Source organism: Malaclemys terrapin, chromosome 23 (assembly GCF_027887155.1).
Source record: "Malaclemys terrapin pileata isolate rMalTer1 chromosome 23, rMalTer1.hap1, whole genome shotgun sequence".
NCBI lineage: Eukaryota > Metazoa > Chordata > Testudines > Emydidae > Malaclemys > Malaclemys terrapin.
In genome coordinates, this window is record NC_071527.1 from 1,333,842 (window position 1) to 1,352,666 (window position 18,825).

The window sequence follows — 18,825 nt, forward strand, 5'->3', positions numbered from 1 at the left end:
TTTCACGAGGCAGAGGCTGCCCGTGCCTGCAGTGAGAGTTCACCAGGCCCTGCCTGGGTCTGTACAGCATGGCCGCACACAGCAGGACCCAGGGCAGAAACAAGAGGCAACTCTTCTTTCCTCTGCTGCTCTTGCATCAAGGCAGCAACCCCTACGGCTCCTCCTGGGCAGCAGGGTCCCTTCCCTGCCCCTTTAAAAAAGGAGGTTGCCACCCTCCACATGGCACTGGAGAACCTGGACACCCCCCCACCCCCAAGAACCAGTACCATGGGCCCACCTCGCTCTCCTCCAGACTGCAGAGGGAACAATTTCAGAACCAGAAGGGCAGGTTAGCTTTGTGGATTAAGACCAGCCCCTCCTTTCACAGAGGTATGAAGATGCTATCAGGAAAGCAGCGACTTCACAGCCTCAGCCAAGCCAGACAGGTTTCAGAGTAACCACCTTTCCTTCATAGCACAGTTACAAATCGCATGCCTAGCTAGATACAATACCCATCTTGGGCCATGATCAGAGTCACTGAGAGGGAAGCAAATTCCAGCTGTCCCATGCACAAACTAGGGTTAGGCCATTCCTCCTAGACTATAAATTCAGTGTCAGGCTTGTCACGCTGGAGTTCTTTTTCACGGCTGGCTCTCCAGCCTTCAGCATAATAAAAGCTCTGAATAGGGAATTATGCACAGCAAGAGACTAGGAGCACACTATTGCCTTCGATGCAATCAGGGCCTTCCTATTTTTCTGTACACCGAACAGATGATATCAGGGAGGGTTTTTCCTCTTGTAGTAGTTTATTCACCATCTTTTTCTCCAGGAGTCTTAACCAGTGGCACTTCCCCAGCCAGTCAGCCCTGTCAAACCCTCATTAACTCAACCTCCAAGCTGGGAGGCTGACACGCCACGCCCTACCTTCAGTATGGGAAACTGAGGAACACCAACAAAGTCTGGGGCAGACTCAGGCGTAGCACCGAGGGCTCCCCCTTCTAAAGTCTGCACCTTAACCTCAAGGTCAGCCTATTTCCCCTTTGTAATTATCAGTTAAAAAAACGACAAGAAGCAGTTGAATTCGTTGACTCCTTTGCCTTTAACTTTTATTGATGTGGATAAATACAGAGAGAAACATACTTGACAGCAAGATCCCAAACACCTATAGCCAAATTAGTTAGCCAGCTTTCTGCTGGTTTGTGCAGAGGAAACTCTTCACATTCTGTATGGGGTGGGGGGCGGGGGGAGATGCAGTAGGTATCAGGAGACAGGCAGCAGTGGAAGGGAAGGGAAAAAAACCCAAAATCGGTCAGTTTGCAACCACAAGGCAGACCCTGAGTGAGAGATCAGAAAACACATTAATTTGGCTCTTTGGCTTGATGTGGGTTTAAAAAAAAAAAAAAAAAAAAAAAGGTTGTTTGAATCCAATCTGAGTTCCATATAATCGTAGAAAGGAGAAAGCTTCGCAATGGTGCGGTTGTATCACCCCCCACCACCACCACCAGCTCACCCTGTGCAGACCGCCAGTAGTCAAAAGGTGTTGTGAAGCACCAATACTTTGAATGCTGTCAAGTGTTCCTTTCGCATCGCACCAGTGAAGGTTCAAGCCAGTTGTGCCCCTCCCAGACTGACAGTGTAGCCATGTCTCAAAGGGAAATGAGTTTACAATGGAACTGTAGCAAACATCTCTCCTTTTAAAAAATAATGTCCAAAGTTTAAATATTTGTAACACTTCAGAATAGTATTAAATTAACCCTTCCTCCCCCTGCAGTCATCCTTCCCTCCCATCACTTCTCCAAACAAAGGAATGAAGAATTTTAGACCCTTCACTTCCTCAGAGGGAAAAGCATGTTGGAGTGCTATGGGGGCAGGGCTGCTATTTTCACAATCCAGGTTGGCCTTAGTGTCTGTGTGAAAAAGAGCAGATTCATGACTGCAGGAGGTTCTCTGTGCTGTGGAAAGTTCAGGCAGAGCTTCGTTCTCTCATTGCTGAGATTTCACAGACCCTGTATTTTACTCCCCAACTTCTCCAGAAAAATGGGGACAAATTGAATTTGGAATATCCATGGAACGTGTCTGCCAATTTCAGCAGCGTTGTACATTTCCCATCCAGTGCAAGTGGCAGAGTAGCTGTCTTTGCACAGGCCTGGCATGCAGGGGCTGAGGAAGCCAGGTAACTTACACACAAAGGGGCAATGCAGGAAAAGCAACTAGCAAGTATTTAAGGTACAGCAGCCTCGCCTCCACCATCCAGTGACCGACACCCATGCCATTCTTTCCACTGCCAGGAGAAGTCAGCTTAGACCAAAGCTTAGTTTGGTCACCACAGAATCCCAAATGAGTAAGTCAGGGCCTCCTACTTCCACTTCCTGATCCATTAATGCCCACTCGTCCCATCACACCCCAGTTGGTCCCATAGCATAGGGGAAGTCAGAGTCTCTGATCTATTCCATGAACACACCAAGAATTCTGGATAAAACCTAGAGGCAATTTTAGATGGTACAGCAGACACTGAATTCATGCATTTAAGAGTACCTGAAACACTAGTGATTTCTCTACCCAGTGCATTGTGCTCTTTTTTCCATATGGGATGTGAGATGCGTTTTGGGTAGGGATGCCAGAAGAAAGTTCCCCCCATGATTCAAGCTGAACTCATTGCATCTTAAAAAGGAAACCCCCCTATAAGTAATTTACCTTTTTGTACTTTTTTTTTTTTTTTAAATCACAAAAGGGAAGGAAACCTAGAGAACAAAGATTTTCCCCCCAGAATTTGTCCCCCACAATCTTAACCCAGGCCCTATGCTTTAAATAGAATCCACCATACAGGACAAATACCGGCAAGGCCTGTGCCCCTCACATACCACAAATTATGCAGGATTCGCAAGCTCACACCGGTTGTGAAGGAGATAAATTTGACAGTTGGGCCGAGGGATCCAAATGGGAACAGAATTCCTGAAGCCTGGCCCTGGGATGTACTTTATAGCAGAGAGCTAAGAGCAGTGCATCAGCCCCAGGGCTAGCTTGCAGCTGGAAGTTCAAAGAAATGTAGCCATTTCAAAAAACGTTTTCCAGAAACTGACAAGACACACCCTCCCCTCCCCCCAGAGAAACCCCAGTCTGTTGAACCCTATGAAGGGTTCGCTCCATCCAACCCCTGCAGAGGAGGTTACATCTGAACAGTAAGCTAAAAATCCCCAATAGCAAAAGGGCAGAGCTAGAAAGTGCTTATGTCCGTGATTTAAAAAAGCCTCATAAATGGCTTGGTTAAAGAGACAGCTAGTGTGTCACAAAAGCTGCGGCTTAAGCAAAAACCAAATTCCTGCTCGGAGGCTCAGTGTTACATATATAAAAGGGGAATAAAAGTTTTGCACTCAAAACCAGATGAGGCTGGTACTTGCTGACAGCCCTGCACTGAAATACAGTCTCCCTGGCCTGGGACAGTGCAGTTCCAGGTTAAACAGAACGTTAAAAAGCCAGGCAGAGTTCAATGCAGGGGAGAGGACGTTTCCCAGAAGCGTGTGAAGACAGTTTACTGGAAAGTTGGAAAATTATAACCTGAGCCACAAGGGAAAACCTCCAGCTTCTTGGAGAGATTAGTAAATGAAACAAAAAAGCTTGGCCCAAACTAGCTAGGGCTCCCCTGCTTCCACAGCAGCGCTGGGTCCAAGTTCTGTGAGAGAACAACAGCGAAGCAGCCATAGGGACCCCTCCACGAGCTACCCCTAGTGGTGCCCTCCGGTCTATGCCACACAGATGCAGGATGGACTTTTCTAGCCAGCAGAAACTCAACTGCTCTAACAATGCAGCATGGAGAACAGGAGACAGGGGTAGGCTGATCCTAATCTGTATCTTGGTGCTTTTGCTTGACATCAGCCATCTGCACTGGGTCAGACTCTCCTCTGGGTAAAACTTGTGTCAGTCTGGATTGACTTCAGCAATTTCCCCCAGATTGACACCAGAGTAAGAGCAGAATCCAGCCCAAGCTTTGCAGAGGACTTGTGCATTTTGAGAGGATGCCATTAAAAACCCAGACTGCGACCTGTCTCAGATCCTAGGAGATGTCTGCACTGCATCTTTGGCTCACATACTCTGCATTAGAACTACAGTGCTAGCCAGCAGGGATGTTAAACGGTCAGATTCCAAGAGACCTGGGCAAACGGAAGGAGGATTCTGCATTAGGCAGAAATGACTAGATCTCTTTCCAGCCACCTTCAGGGGGCTCCAGTTCCAAATACAGCCCCCAGAACTCAAGCCAGCTACAAGTACTTGACCGCTTGTCTCTATGGGCAACTGAGCAGGCAGAAATACACAGGCAGATGGCTGGGGGAGATGCAGACAGATTCCCAACCCCCGCAGGAATGTCAGCCCAAGTGGGGGTCCCAGCCCCTTGTGCAGTGAAAACTCAAGTCACACACTGGCCTGACTGGTCCTGTCACATTTGACCCCAGCCCCCTAGAAAGGACTATTTCAAAACAATTCACTTTTTTGCAGCATTTTTTCTTTGTAACAACAAATAGGAAGAATCTCATTCCATAATGTGATTGAAATTCACTTTGAAGCACCCCCAATCACAATTCTGTTTCGTCACCCTCCTGGTCACAGCAGCTTCCCCCCTCCCCAATCTCAGCTCCGCTGTCAGGCTTCCCCCCACAGGAGACTGGAGCCAGAGCCCTGATGCCACCTTGCTGCTGCTCCCACAGCGATGCCAGGTCCTGGCCACTCTAGGCTGCAGACCCACCCGCATTTCAGCGGGCCCTTCGCATAGCAGCCAGCCACACTCCAGTCACCCTCCTCACTACTGGCACACGGCAGACTGAGCCGGTCACAGCAGTGGGGACTTTTCAATGGAACCAGCATGATCTGGTAGGGAACTGCCCTTGCCTCCCAGTGATACTGAGGTGCAGAGGGATCCTCCCCTCCACAGGAAGGAGGGACAGAGCCAATACCAACCGGTGGGTAAAGCCCTTTGCAAGGGGGAGGTGGTGGTCGGCACCAACCTTATTTCACAAACGAGGAAACTGAAGTGACTCAGCCCAGGTAATGCCCCACGCTGGGATTCCCTGGCTCCATCACCACCAGACCATGCTGCTTCCATTCATGGCCCTCTTCTTACAGGTCAGCTCCTGACCACCTTCTCTATACCACTCAGCGTTCAAACGAGCTCCCTCCCCCAGCCCCTGCAACAGCACAGGGCACTTTATACCACCTGCAGCTTCACAAAATTAAAGTGAACAAAATACTACGAACAGATATCACTTACTGTTTAAATTATTTTAAAAATGTCTTTAAGAGATTCTGCGACACACTTTAGGTACCCCCGCATCCCCGCACACACCCAGAGGGGGCAGGCCCCTGCAGCCCCATGGGATTCTGATGGGGAGAGCAAGGAGAAGGAAGGACATTTCTTATCCTTTCACAGCTTGGAGGACTCCGAACTCTAAGACCAATAATAAAAATAATAATAATAATAATAATAATAAAATAGTTTTGTGAGGCAGTGGGGTCAGACCACCCTGCCCCTCCCCTGCAGGGGGCGGCCCAGATTCCAGGCATGTCTATACAAATTCAGTAGTAAAAAGGACTTTACTTGGGCAAAGGAGGGAGGGGGGGAGGGGGTTCTGAGGGCAGTGGGGGCGGTCGGGGCTTGTCCGTGTTGGCAGCTCTGGAGCTCCCAGGGGCCCTTGGATTCAAGTACTCGCCATACGAGTGGGCGAAGTCGAAAGCCGGGGGCTGGGTGGGCTGCATACCCTGGGCACTCAGCAGCGAGTGAAGCATGTTGACTGTATCCTGGTAGTCAATGGCCTGGTTTGTGTTGTGCCCGTTAGCCCCAGTGGGGCCTTTGTCCGATTTCCCGTGGGCCCCCCTGGCTTTGCCAGCCTGGGGGAAGGGGAGGCCAGCTGCCTCCAAGCTGTGCCCAGGAACCTGGGCAAAGGAAAATTGCACGCCAGCAGCTTTGGAGCTCTTACTGATTTTCGGCTGGTGCTCATGTGCAGCAGCCGACGCCTCTTCCAGGAGAGGCCTCTTCCGAGAGGCCCCAGACAAGCTGAAGCTTTTATGGGCCAGGGTGTTCTGCTGGCTGCTGTGTTTAGAGTCTCCCGGTCGCTTGCCCCCAGCGCCGCTGGCCCCAGCTGCGGGCTGCGCATGCAAGTGTTTGTGCAAGTGATGATTGTGATGGTGGTGGTTGGACAAGTGGGCCTTGTGTTTCTCCTTGTGCTCCCGGCTCTTCCCGCTGCTCTCGTCTGAGGAGCTGTGCCGATCCGAGGCAGTCGGCACCTTGATGCGCATTTTGATCTCCTCTGGTTTGGAGGAGAGTGGTCTGTCCCCTCCTCCCCCTGCCACAGGGATCCTCAGCTTCAGGGCGGAGGCCTTGTCGCTCTTTTCCAAAGGAGGGCGCTCTGCGCTTTCGGAGCTGCTGGTGGGAATCTTCAGGACGACTGGGGAGGGGTTGTTCTCCTGCTGGACTTCCCTCTCCCTCTGCTGCTGGACCAGGAGATTCTGTGCAGCATAGGCGTACTGAGACCGCACGTTGGCCTCCATGTTCTCCAGCTGCCGCTTCTGTGCGGCCAGCTCTTCGGCGTGCTTGGCGCGGTACTCTTTCAGCGACACCTTTGCCGACGGCGCGCTCTTGCCGCCCTGCTTCTGGTAAGCCGCGCCATCCTGTTCAGGGGCTGCTGAGCTTTCGTTAGTCCTGTGAACCTGGCCAGCCTCTAGCTTGTGTGGAGGATGGTGGGACATCCAGTGCTCTGGCTGAAACATATCCATACTGCTCAGGTCACTGGGAGAGTCCTCTGCATCTGGGAGGGGAGGCCCGGCTCCTGCAGTCGAGGAAGTTGACATACTCATTAAGCCTGCAATGTTCATGTCGGAATTGTTCCTGGAGATCATGCTGAGAATAGTTTGCTCTGAGAGGCACTCGTCTTCTCCTTGGTCATCTGCTTTGGATTTCTTGGCTGCTTGGGAGGCCTGCAATAAAGCAGCAAGAAAGGGCATTTGTACCTCGGTGGCTTTATGTCACCGACACAGGCCCTGTTACCCACTCATGGAGACGAAGCGAGCAACTGCCACAGTGCAGACTTAGCAGCAAAACTGAGGTGCCCACAATCACGCAGTTTCCCTCGTATTGGGGCTATCACACTAGATGGTCCTGCAACAAGTTGCACATCTCTCACCTGCTCCTGCACCAGCCTGGGGGAGAAAACTGTTTGCGAAACACATTTTTGCCCCAGAAGAGACCACACATTTACAAATAGAGACAGCAGCAAAAAGGGCTCCAGAGGAGACCCCAGCAATTACAGGCCGGGAAGCCTGACTTCAGTACCGAGCACACTGGTTGAAAAGTTTGTTCTTTTCTATAGTGTCAGACACATAGATGAACATAACTTGTTATTGAAAAGTCAACATGTGGACAAGGGGGATCCCGTAGACTTAGTGCCCTTAGATTTTCAGAAAGCCTTTGACAAGGTCCCTCACCAAAGATTAAGTAAAGTAAGCTGTCATGGGGTTCTCGCAGGGATCGGTAACCGGTTAAAAGACAGGAAACAAAGGGTAGGAATAAATGGTCAGTTTTCAGAATGGAGAGAGGTAAATAGTGGTGTCCCACAGGGGTCTGTACTGGGCCCAGTCCTATTTAACATTCATAAATGATCTGGAAAAAGGGGTAAACAGTGAGGTGGCAAAATCTGCAGATGACAAAACTACTCAAGATACTGGAGTCCAAAGCAGACTGTGAAGAGCTACAAAAGGCTCTCTCAAAAGCTTTGGGTGACTGGGCAACAAAATGGCAGATGAAATTCAATGCAGATAAATACAAAGTAATGCACATTGGAAAACATAATCCCAACTATACATATAAAACGATGGGGTCTAAATTAGCGGTTATCACTCAAGAAAGATCGTGGCGCCATTGTGGATAGTTCCCTGAAAACATCCACTCAAAGTGCAGCAGCAGTCAAAAAAAATCTAACGGGAATCATTAAGAAAGGGATAGATAATAAGACAGAAAATATCATGTTGCCTCTATATAAATCCATGGTACGCCCACATCTTGAATATTGCACGCAGCTGTGGTCGCCCCATCTCAAAAAAGATATATTGGAATTGGAAAAGGTTCAGAAAAGGGCAACAAAAGTGATTAGGGGTATGGAAAGGCTGCCATCTGAGGAGAGATTAATAAGACTGGGACTTTTCAGCTTGGAAAAGAGACGAATATGGGGGGCTATGATAGAGGTCTATAAAATCATGACTGGTGTGGAGAAAGTAAGTGTTATTTACTCCTTCTCATAACACAGGAGCTAGGGGTCACCAAATGGAATCAATAGGCAGCAGGTTTAAAAACAAACAAAAGGAAGAATTTCACACAAAACGCACAGTCAACCTGTGGAACTCCTTGCCAGAGGATGTTGTGAAGGCCAAGACTATAACAGGGTTCTAAAAAGAACTAGTTAAGTTCATGGAGGATAGGTCCATCAATGGCTATTAGCCAGGCTGGGCAGGGATGGTGTCCCTAGCCTCCATTTGCCAGGGGATGGCTCATTTGATGATTCCCTGTTCTGTTCATTCCCTCTGGGGCACCTGGCATTGGCGACTGTTGACAGACAGGACACTGGGCTAGATGGACCTTTGGTCTGACCCACTCTGGCCGTTCTTATGTTCGTGTAGCCCTTATGGCTTCAAACATACATTAAAGTAAAGATTAGAGGCCACAGAAAGGGGCAGCCCAGCCCTCCCCACTCGCTCACAGATGGGGAGGTATTACATAAGCCTCCATAAGGAACGGGTTTGTCAAGCCCTGGCTAGAAAAGAAAAAAAAAAAAAAGCTAGCTCATCAATGAGTTAATTCAAGACTAATGAAAACAGAAATGTATGGTCTGTTAAACCTTAATCTCAAAGTGCCCCTCCCCTGAGCACTGCCCGAACTAGAGACAACACAGCTCAGAAGCCAGACAGGAGACTCAGAGCCAGACCAGTGGACAGCAGCCCCAAGAGAGGAAATTCTTACCCGCCAGTTGCGGATGCGTTTGAGCCGGTTGGGAGTTTTCTCAAGAATCTGCAGGAATTCATGAGTCAGCTCTGTAAAGGGGATACACAAAACACAGACAAGAGGGTCAGAGGGAGGATGTAGAGCAGTCACAAGCCAGCAGCCCGCTGCTCCCTGACGGGTGAAGCTATTCATGAGGAGATGGAGCTATTTCAGGAAGGGAAATACGGTGAAGTAGTAGCGCTGACTATTGAAACTCATCCCACTTCATGACTTCTACTATCTCTATTGCACCACAGGAGCTGCCACACTGAAAACCTTGGCAAGATCAGAAGCCCTTGAAGTCCATGAATTGGTCAGTGGCTGTGTCTGAATGGCAGACCCAGGAACAGATGCCAAGATAATAAGAGTGCCTTTTTGGGGGGACCTTGCTCCAAAACTTACCGTCTAAGAGCTCCAGAGTTACAGTGCCATCAACGTATTCCCACCAGTGCTTCCCGTCCGTGGAGACTGGGATCTCCCAGTTGGACCACTTACAAGCCAGGTGGATACAGACGCAGGCCACAACGGGAGGGGTGTACTGCAGGCTGAAGGTGGTCAGGTGCAGGCTGACGTCACCAGCAGGGAGAGAGAAACAGAAAGCCATGAACTCCCAAGCCTGAATCTCAGCACACACAATCCCCCGCTGAACAGACACTGCGGAAGTGGTGGGCATGGTGGGAACGTTCCTGAAGGGAAAAGGGCAATTCCTCCCCCAATACATCCCTTGTTGTCAAGGCGTCTCTATGCACTGCCAAGTCACTTGTTATTTCCCTGTGCTGCTCAAACCAATTCATTTCCAGGCTTCTTCACAAGCTCCTCCCAACTCTGGGCTCTGGGGCCCATTGCCTATTGCAGGGGGAAAAGAAACTAAGTTATGCCGGACTTCAGCAGAACTCCCCTGAGGCCCAATCTCAGAACCCAAGAGAAGCAGCGGGCAGCTTGGTTCTTGGTAGAGCCTACGCTCGAAAGTGGGCTCTGCTCAACCTGAGAAGAGATTGAGACAGCTCCATTCCTCCTGCTGAAGCAAATTCACATGGCTGGAAAATGCTGATTCCCAAGCCAAGCAAAACTCCTGTGAAGTCAATGTGATCGGTAATGACACATACATCATTGTGAGAGACCCAACAACCAACAGTTCAAACAACGAAGCCCACAGAGACTTCCACTCCTGCCTCCTACTCTCAAACCTTGGCTTCCTCAAACCACACAACTTCTGAATGTCGATGGAACTGGGGGATTAACAACTGCCAACTCAGAAAGACACTGCAGGACAGGACTGGGCCTCAGCACCCCCTTCTCCCCCGACATGGCAAACAAAGCCTCAAATCCACTTCATAGGACAATTTATTATGGAGGTGCCATTCAGAGTTAAGGTTGAGCTCCATTTCACAGGGATTCAACCTCTGCTTTGTATGAAAAATACATTGTATTCGCCACAACTTTACAGCACCCACTCTTAGAATACAAGATTAGTTTCCTGAGAATTTCCTAGATTAATCTAATTGTAGTTAGAATATAATAAAAACTTAGTCCTGTAGGAGATTTAGTATATGTTGGTCTTCTTTGTTCTGAATTATTTTCTCAGAATGGCAGGTTTCAGAGTAGCAGCCGTGTTAGTCTGTATCCGCAAAAAGAACAGGAGTACTTGTGGCACCTTAGAGACTAAAATTTATTAGAGCATAAGCTTTCGTGGACTACAGCCCACTTCTTCGGATGCATAGAATGGAACATACAGTGAGGAGACACACAGACACCATGAAAAGGTGGCTATTTCCCCATGTTAAGTATCCTCACACCTTCTTGTTAAACTGTCTGAAATGGGCTATCTTGATTATCACTATAAACGTTTTTTCTATTAATTAGCCTCTTACAGTTAGTTGGGCAACTCCCACCTTTTCATGGTGTGTGTGTGTGTGTGTGTGTGTGTGTGTGTGTGTGTGTGTGTGTGTGTGTGTGTGTGTGTGTGTGTGTGTGTGTGTGTGTATAATCTCCTTACTATATGTTCCACTCGATGCATCCAAAGAAGTGGCCTGTAGCCCACGAGAGCTTATGCTCAAATACATCTGTTAGTCTCTACGGTGCCACAAGTACTCCTGTTCTTCTCAGAATGGACTCTCCAAACCTTTGTTTTACTTAAAAATAAATCTAGCGCATGGCCTACATTTGTACAAATGTCAGTCGTAAAGTAAGCTAAGTCATTAACAAATCGCTGTAACTAACTGTTATGATTATTGTATAGGCCCCAAACAGGGTTCAGGTAATTTAAATTAGGTCGTGACAGATAACTCAGCCAATCACTACTCTACTTCTACAGCCAATTGCCATGCCATAAATCCACTGGTTGATGCCTCAGTGGTCTATAAGGGAGCCTGGTCTCATGTCAAGAGTTTTCACTGGTCTATTACTTGGCCCAACTGTCACTGTTGCCTTGGGCATCAAGAAAACAGTGTCGAGGAAACTTGGAAAGCACTGACACTGGGACTCATGGACAGGGGTCTGCCACCCACGCCCCTCTCCTTTCACAGAAACTGGACTCACCCAACAAGCCTCGAAACCATTAAGTCAATTCCAAATTAAGAGCCAGATCTGCCAGTATACTAGGGTTGCTATGTGCTGCTCTGGTGATGCAAAGCTGCTGGAACCAGTTTAACTAGCCAGTAAGCTCTGGCCGCTGTGCACTGCTCTGGGGTACCGGTGAACCTGCCCTCAAGAGTTAACATTTTAAAGAATGATTTATGGTTGATAGTACATAACCACAAATCACTAGAACGACCACACTGTAGCATTTCCTTTGCGTTTCTTGTTCTGTAAGTTCATGTCTGAAATGTGTCATTTAAAAAAGAGTGCCCAGACAAAAAGCTACATTAAGATGGAGTGAAGGTTGAGAGCATGCATCAGTAATCTCAGGATTAAAAAACAGTTCAGCAGAGATCCTTGGAGCAATCTGCAGAGATGGGAGAGAATTACTTCCATTTCATAGGGACGGCAGGACAGAGTGGGACTTGCCCAAGATATGTGTGTGTGTGATTCACGCACAATCAGTGGCAGAGCAGGGAATAGAAGCAGATTCTCCAACTGAGGCCTTATCTACACTAGAAACGGACTATTGGCATAGCCAGGCCACAAGTCACCCTAATAGAGATGCAGCTTATACAGTTCCCCAAATAAGCTATGCTAGTAAAGCTACGTCACTTAGGGATGTGGTCCCCCCACCTCCAACCAACAGAGCTCTACGGGAAAGACTTAAGTATACGAAGCCTAAGTCTGAGTTCACCTGCTGAACCAGTCCTTTCTGATGCAGAGAGCTGCATACCTAAGGGCATGTCTCTGCCTTTGACGTTTCTCGCTATATTGCTCTGCCTTTCTCCAACAGCTCCTCCTGAATGAAACCTAGGTGTCTCCAGTACACATGGTTGAAGTTAAACAACTTTTCACTGAACTGGATTCCATGCATTTGCATGAAGTAATGGCCGCAAGAATTTCCATTTTTTAAGAGATTCCAATTTGGGCCTCTTATTGGTACTGGAATTAATTTTTCAATCCTTATTTGAAAATCTGAAGTCACCTCAAGATCTTAAGAGAAAGACGCCAAACTACCTTAGTTCTTTTCTAAGTCCATCTCTTCAGGAGTAAACATCTAGCATCAGACCACTGCATAGCACACTGCCAAATCTCTCACTACTTCCTCACATTCCCCCATCTATCCGTATCCACCTGCTGTCTTGTCAACTGCAAGGCTCTCTGGGGCAGGAGGCATTGCTTGGTTCTGTTTGGACAGTGCCTAGCACCATGGGTTCCCGGTCCATGACAGGGCTCCCAGGCACTTCAGTAATGCAAATAAGCACTTAGAGTCACTTCTTCAAATACTCCCTTTCAAATCAATTTCTTCTTCTTCTATTAACTGCCCAAACAGAAGTCTGCACTGTCCAGGGGCTGTCCCCTCATCTGCTGTAGACTGCTCCATGGGACAGGGACCCTTTCTTCTGTTGCACCCCCCCTCTCTCCCAAACTCACTAGATAATCCTCCAATGCGTCCAAATGGCATTTCCCCCCCACCCCCCACCTCCAGATAAAACCCTCTGCTAGAAACATAGGAATCAATTCAAAGTAACAACCTGTTGGTCGCCATGAAGTAGGAAGTTTGTGCCAAATCCTTGCTGGCTGGAAAGGGAAAGGAAAAAAAACAAGAGTTAGCTTGAACGCTTTGGCCGAGACTTCCAGGGTACTAGTCTGCTAGAAGTACAGTCTTCTACAGGGAGTGGCCACAGAAAGCACAAAACTGGATATGAAAGATCCCACTGGTTTGATTTGTTTCAGTTCTGCCCCACAGCAACAGAAAACTTGCATTTAACAAAACCACTGTGTTGTGCTTTACAGAAACTCAAAATTATACCCATTCCCGCACCCATTTCAGCAATTTGCCACTGCAGCATCTTTACTTCGACGTTAGATACCCCACCACGAAACACTCTGTGGGGTATCTGTCTGGGTAATTCACAGGGACCGCTGTTAATGACTGCTCCCACCTCCTGCTTAAACAGCTCTTTTCAACCAAAGCATCCCATGTTATTTAAACTCTGAGCTCTCTAGAGGAACCACTTCACCCAGCACAGAAATACAGCCACCTCTGTGAGGGAAGGTAGCAAGCGTTCAACAGCACACTTTAGGTCTCTTACCTCGCACAAGCTGCGTGCACTTCACCACGTGCGTATGGGGGTGATCAATAGTGATCTCGAACCCTGAAAGAATGGCAGAGACACATGGCCATTAGGTAACAGACATGGCACCCTCATAATTTCCACACATCGGACATGCCTCCTGCTCCTGGGGAGGCAAGTCAGCTTCCCCTCTGCACTAAACGCTCACACTGTCTGCTCAAAGGCAAGCAGGAATAAAGCAGAAGGATCAAGCTGTCCAGTCACAAAACTGGAAGGTCACTGGTTTCCAAGCAGCTAAATAGCTTATTGCAGAAGAGACGTCACTGGAAACAAAACACCTATTAGGGATTTTAACTAGGACAAAGCCTCTTGCAGCAGCTGGAAGGAAGAAAACTAGCATTTGCTCAAAGGAATGTGTGTCACCCAAAAAGCCACAAGGAAGCAGGTGTCTTCCATTCGAGGGAGCCTGTAGCATGAATGTCATATGAGGTTAATCCTTGCTTCAGTTTTCCATTTAGTTTTTAAAATGATAGCCCACATGCTGAGCATCCACTTGTGTCTGTTTACGTCTCTCACCAACGTATTCATGGCAGAACTGGGGTTCTAGAAGAGGCAACTAGGAGGACGGAGCACAGGACATTCTACACTTCAAATGCTGACTCCAAAGGTATCTTGCTGTGTAACTGTGGGCAAGCCACGTAACATCTCTGGCCCTCGCTTCTGCACTCCAAGATAGGGATGCTTACGCACTTCACAGGGCAGTTAGGAGTAGTGAAGTTTTGTCAAGTATTATAAAGATGTAAAGTGCTATTAACTACCTTGCAGGCTAAAGACTAGTGAGAAGGGTTTGAATAAGAACAGCCAGACTGGATCAGACCAACAGTCCATCCAGCCCAGTATCCGGTCTTCCGACAGCGGCCAAGCCCAGGGGCCCCAGAGAGAATGAACAGAGCAGGGAATCAAGTGATCCATCCCGTCGCCCATTCCCAGCTTCTGGCAAACAAGAGGCTAGGGATACTGTCCCTGTCCAGCCTGGACAATAGCCATTGATGGACCTATCCTCCAGGAACTTATCTAGTTCTTTTTTGAACCCTGTTATAATCTTGGCCTTCACAACATCCTCTGGCAAGGAGTTCCACAGGTTGACTGTGCGTTATGTGAAAAAATACGTCCTTTTGTTTGTTTTAAACCTGCTGCCTATTAATTTCATTTGGTGCCCCCTAGTTCTTGTGTTACGAGGAGGAGTAAATAACACTTCCTTATTGACTTTCTCCACACATGTCATGATTTTATATACCTCTATCATAGCCCCCCTTAGTCATCTCCTGACTTAGTTGTTTCCTGAATGAATCAGTAAAGATCATTTAAAATATATATATATAAAAAAATAAATAAAAGATTCTCTTGGCTTTTTCTTAGTCATGGTTGCTATAAACAGAAGCCTCTACCACTCAGGTATCTAGTAGAGCCATAGAAAAGGCCAAATCTTAGAGGTAGAGGGCTACATTAAAACAAACAAACAAACAAAAAAAAACTCCAAAGAAAACTGATGCTACAATAGCCCATCTGAACGTGAGCAGCAAGTAACCTGATCAAAACATGAACATTCATTCTAGGCTCCCTTCGCTACCCAGAGTGGATTGTCTCCTATTCCAGCCACTGGATTAGAGTGCCACACTCTTACAATTTATAGCACTTGTACCCAGAGTAACTGGCATCCAAGCAGAACAAAACCTGTTGGGGATAGAAACAAGCCAAACTCTGCATGTTTAAGCTGTTAACAACTCAAAATAAAGAAAGTGAAACCTGAAAACACATGTATTAGAAGCAAGTCATGAATTGGTGGTGTGAAAAAAGTTTGTTGCCTGGACTCTTGCTCTCTCATTGGCCAGCTGTGCATCTGCCCTCCAGCTGTGGAGAAGACTGTAGGATTAGACTCTCCGCTCTGCAGAACCCTCCTGGGTCTGGGATTCGAGTGGAAGCCCGTCCGCTTTGAAAAACTTACCCAGGGTCTGCAGTATAATGCTCTCTAGAATGACCAGGTCTTGAGCTTGCTGCAGGTAAGCCTGGGGTTGAGAGGACAGGCAGGTTACTCACGATGAGGCACTCTGTATAAAGCCTGCACATTTCTAACTCTCTCTCTCAGGGAGGCCAAAAAATAAAAATCAAGGGGGAATCTTTATCCCACTCAGTACTAGAGGGAACCGGCACAGATTCCCTCCCAGAAGAGAGAAAGCAGAGTGCTGCATGGATACACTCCCCTGCTAGTGTTCATTGGACAGGGGTTGCTGTGGCTGGAGCTACACGCTTTAGTCTCTCTCTCTCTCCATAAGAGTTTTAAACACGAAGGGACATGTCAACATGAGCAGTGTGGGTTAAAATTTAACCTTTTCATCTATTTTTTTCTACAAGCTTTGGCTCCTGGATAAAGGTTCCCCCTTTCAGCAGGGCTGGAGGACTCTCCGTTCCAGTTTTGAAGGGCTGTCATGAGAGATGGGGAAAACGGAAACATTTTTAACAATCCCACCAGTAGGTGGGTGGAGAGAGGTTGAACTGCACACACCATTTTCTGCTTTGCTACAAGTGCTATTTAACTCTGGCAGACATGTCCACTCCCTACTCAGAAGCCTCTAATACAGACACGATTACACGGCACATCGGATTCTTTCGCTCACACCCGCATAGCGGAGGGAAACAGGAGAGATCACAGAGCAGGAGAGACAAGTCATCTGCTCTGAAGAAGCCTGAAAACTGTGCTGTACAATAGTGGTTGATTTGAAAGCTGCATTCTGCGATGTAACCACTCATTTACAGAACAGATGGTTATGTACTGGAGTTAACGAGATGCTTTAGCCCCACAAGTTACTTATGTTACCAGGATTCTACGTTTCAGGACGCAGTACCCTTTGAGGATGTTCTCATCCCTCCCTCTCGAGCATGGAAATCATTCTGCTGGTGTCTGGCCACTTACCTCACTTCTAGTGTCTGGAAGGGTGTCCTGAGGATGCAGGCATGCATGCGCTACCTTGATTACATGCTCCAGCTTCCGAGGCTGTTCCTCCACCTTGGCTGCCAAGAACAGGGCTGCTGGTGCCACAGACTTCATGGAGGGAGAAAAACAAAAGTGGTCTCCTGGTTCAAGTATTCACAAGCCTGTAATGTTAGTGTCCTGATGGGGGCTGCTGCTATGAGACGGAGCAATCTCAGAGCTCCAAAACCATTGTATTTACTGATTTCCTCCAGGCCGCAAATACAGAGACAAGGTGGAGATACAGATTTGAGGGAATACTCTTCCTGTATCCCATTTAGATGTCTGTAGTAGGAAAACCTTATGTTTTTTTTTTTTTTAAAAGCATCAGTAAAAGTTCAGGATTAAAGCTACATAAAGTCAATTTCTAAGACTGACTAGAGCGACCATTCCCATAACAAGAAAGATCTTTTAGAGAGCCAAAGAATGTCAGCTGGGACAAAAGCAACAGAGGGTCCTGGGGCACCTTTCAGACTAACAGAAGTATTGGGAGTATAAGCTTTCGTGGGTAAGAACCTCACTTCTTCAGATGCAAGACAAAAGCTGTGACAAAGGTAGAACTACCGTACGGTCAATTACATTACAGCTTTGGCCCAAAGAGATCAGCTCTGGCTATTTTACAGAACAGTAAACGGCGGTACAAAGAAGTGATGCGCTCAGGGCCACACAGCAGAGAAAAAGAGCAGAAAGAAGCCAGATCTCCTGACTCCCCCTCTTGTGCCTTGGCCACAGCTTCCCGAACGTATTGAGGGGGCAACGTGGACAATGAACATTGTCATGGCTTTCAGACAAGGGAAGGCGACAGCCCGAACGATACTTACATTGCGATGAAACTGGGTGAAGGACTGGACCATGTAGAAGCGGTGCATGTACACGATGGCGGTGTTGATGGTCAGCTGCGAGCTGAAGGCGCACGGTTAAGAAAAAGCCGCCCTGACGCTGTGCATGTCCCGCTTCACCTGGCGAACTCCTGGCGAGCCGGGCCCGACAGACCAGGGCAGGGCAGGGCAGCCACCGCCCGCGACGAGAGGGTTCGCGGGGTAGGTTCATTGACACACATGGCCTGACTCGTGCGGACTGTCACCGCCTGGCGCCCGAGTATAACGACCGGGGGGGGGGGGGGCGGCGCATACACCCGGCCATCACGGGGCCGCCGGGACTCGCCCCGGAAACCCCGCGTGAGGCCAGGAAGCGCGTTACTGCTCCCGGGCCGGGTCCGCCCGCCGCCCTCGCCCGGCCCCCGCGACTCGAGCCCCAGGCCCGCCCCAGCCCCGCGACTCGAGCCCCAGGCCCGGCCCCGCTCCTCGGGCCCCAGGCCCGGCCCCCGCGACTCGAGCCCAGGCCCGGCCCCCGCGACTCGAGCCCAGGCCCGGCCCCCGCGACTCGAGCCCAGGCCCGGCCCCCGCGACTCGAGCCCAGGCCCGGCCCCGCGACTCGAGCCCCAGGCCCGGCCCCCGCGACTCGAGCCCCAGGCCCGGCCCCGCGACTCGAGCCCCAGGCCCGGCCCCCGCGACTCGAGCCCCAGGCCCGGCCCCGCGACTCGAGCCCAGGCCCGGCCCCGCGGCCCAGCCCACCCGGCCGGCCGGCGCGGATACACGTTGAGGCGCTGGCCCATGTCCTGGAGCAGGTTGGCCGCCTGCTGCCGGTTCGAGAGCTCCTTGTCGGGGTCGAGCCCGGCGCGCCGGGACGGGCTGCGCTCCAGCTGCTCCCGGCTGAAGTACCAGCGCTTCCCCGCGCCGCCGCCGCCGCCGGCCCCTCCGCTCGCCGAGGCCTCCATGGCGATCCGCGGGCGCGCGCACGCCCCGCCGGGCGCGCGCGCGCAACGTCGCGCGCGCATGCGCCCCTGAGCGCGGCCCGGTCCCCGCGTGGCTCCGAGCGAGCGCCGGGGCCCCGCGCGGGGCTACACTGCGCATGCGGCCGGCGCGTGCCCCGTTCAGGAGTACGAGCCGAGTCCGGCTTGTGCGCAGGCTGCTGCTAGGCCCCTACTGCGCATGCGTACGATCTGGGGCGCCTAGGGAACAGAGCTGGGCATGCGCAGGAGCCAGGCCCACAGGCACATAGCTGGGTGGGGATGCTGGCTTGACCTCTGACCCTTCCAGCCAGCCTGACCCCAGCCCCCGTGACCCCATAGCCCCACTTGT

The 18,825-nt window shown here is 49.7% G+C and overlaps 1 protein-coding gene across 2 annotated transcripts; it reads right to left on the reverse strand.

Moving 5' to 3' along the window:
* Positions 1–1,059: 1,059 nt before the first annotated feature.
* On the reverse strand, positions 1,060–18,457 carry CCNT1 (cyclin T1). 2 transcript variants are annotated; one of them, XM_054012651.1, is made up of 9 exons: positions 18,280–18,457; positions 17,506–17,587; positions 16,628–16,756; positions 15,662–15,722; positions 13,675–13,737; positions 13,114–13,159; positions 9,401–9,564; positions 8,978–9,048; positions 1,060–6,942 (listed from the first exon to the last, which is right to left on the reverse strand). In XM_054012651.1, the coding sequence occupies exons 1-9, from the start codon at positions 18,297–18,299 to the stop codon at positions 5,563–5,565; spliced, it is 2,016 nt and encodes a 671-aa protein (XP_053868626.1). In that variant the 5' UTR covers positions 18,300–18,457; the 3' UTR covers positions 1,060–5,562. The 2 variants fall into 2 exon arrangements, with proteins under 2 accessions (XP_053868626.1, XP_053868625.1); XM_054012650.1 differs by lacking the exons at positions 15,662–15,722; positions 17,506–17,587; positions 18,280–18,457 and having other exon boundaries at positions 16,628–16,697.
* Positions 18,458–18,825: the final 368 nt, after the last annotated feature.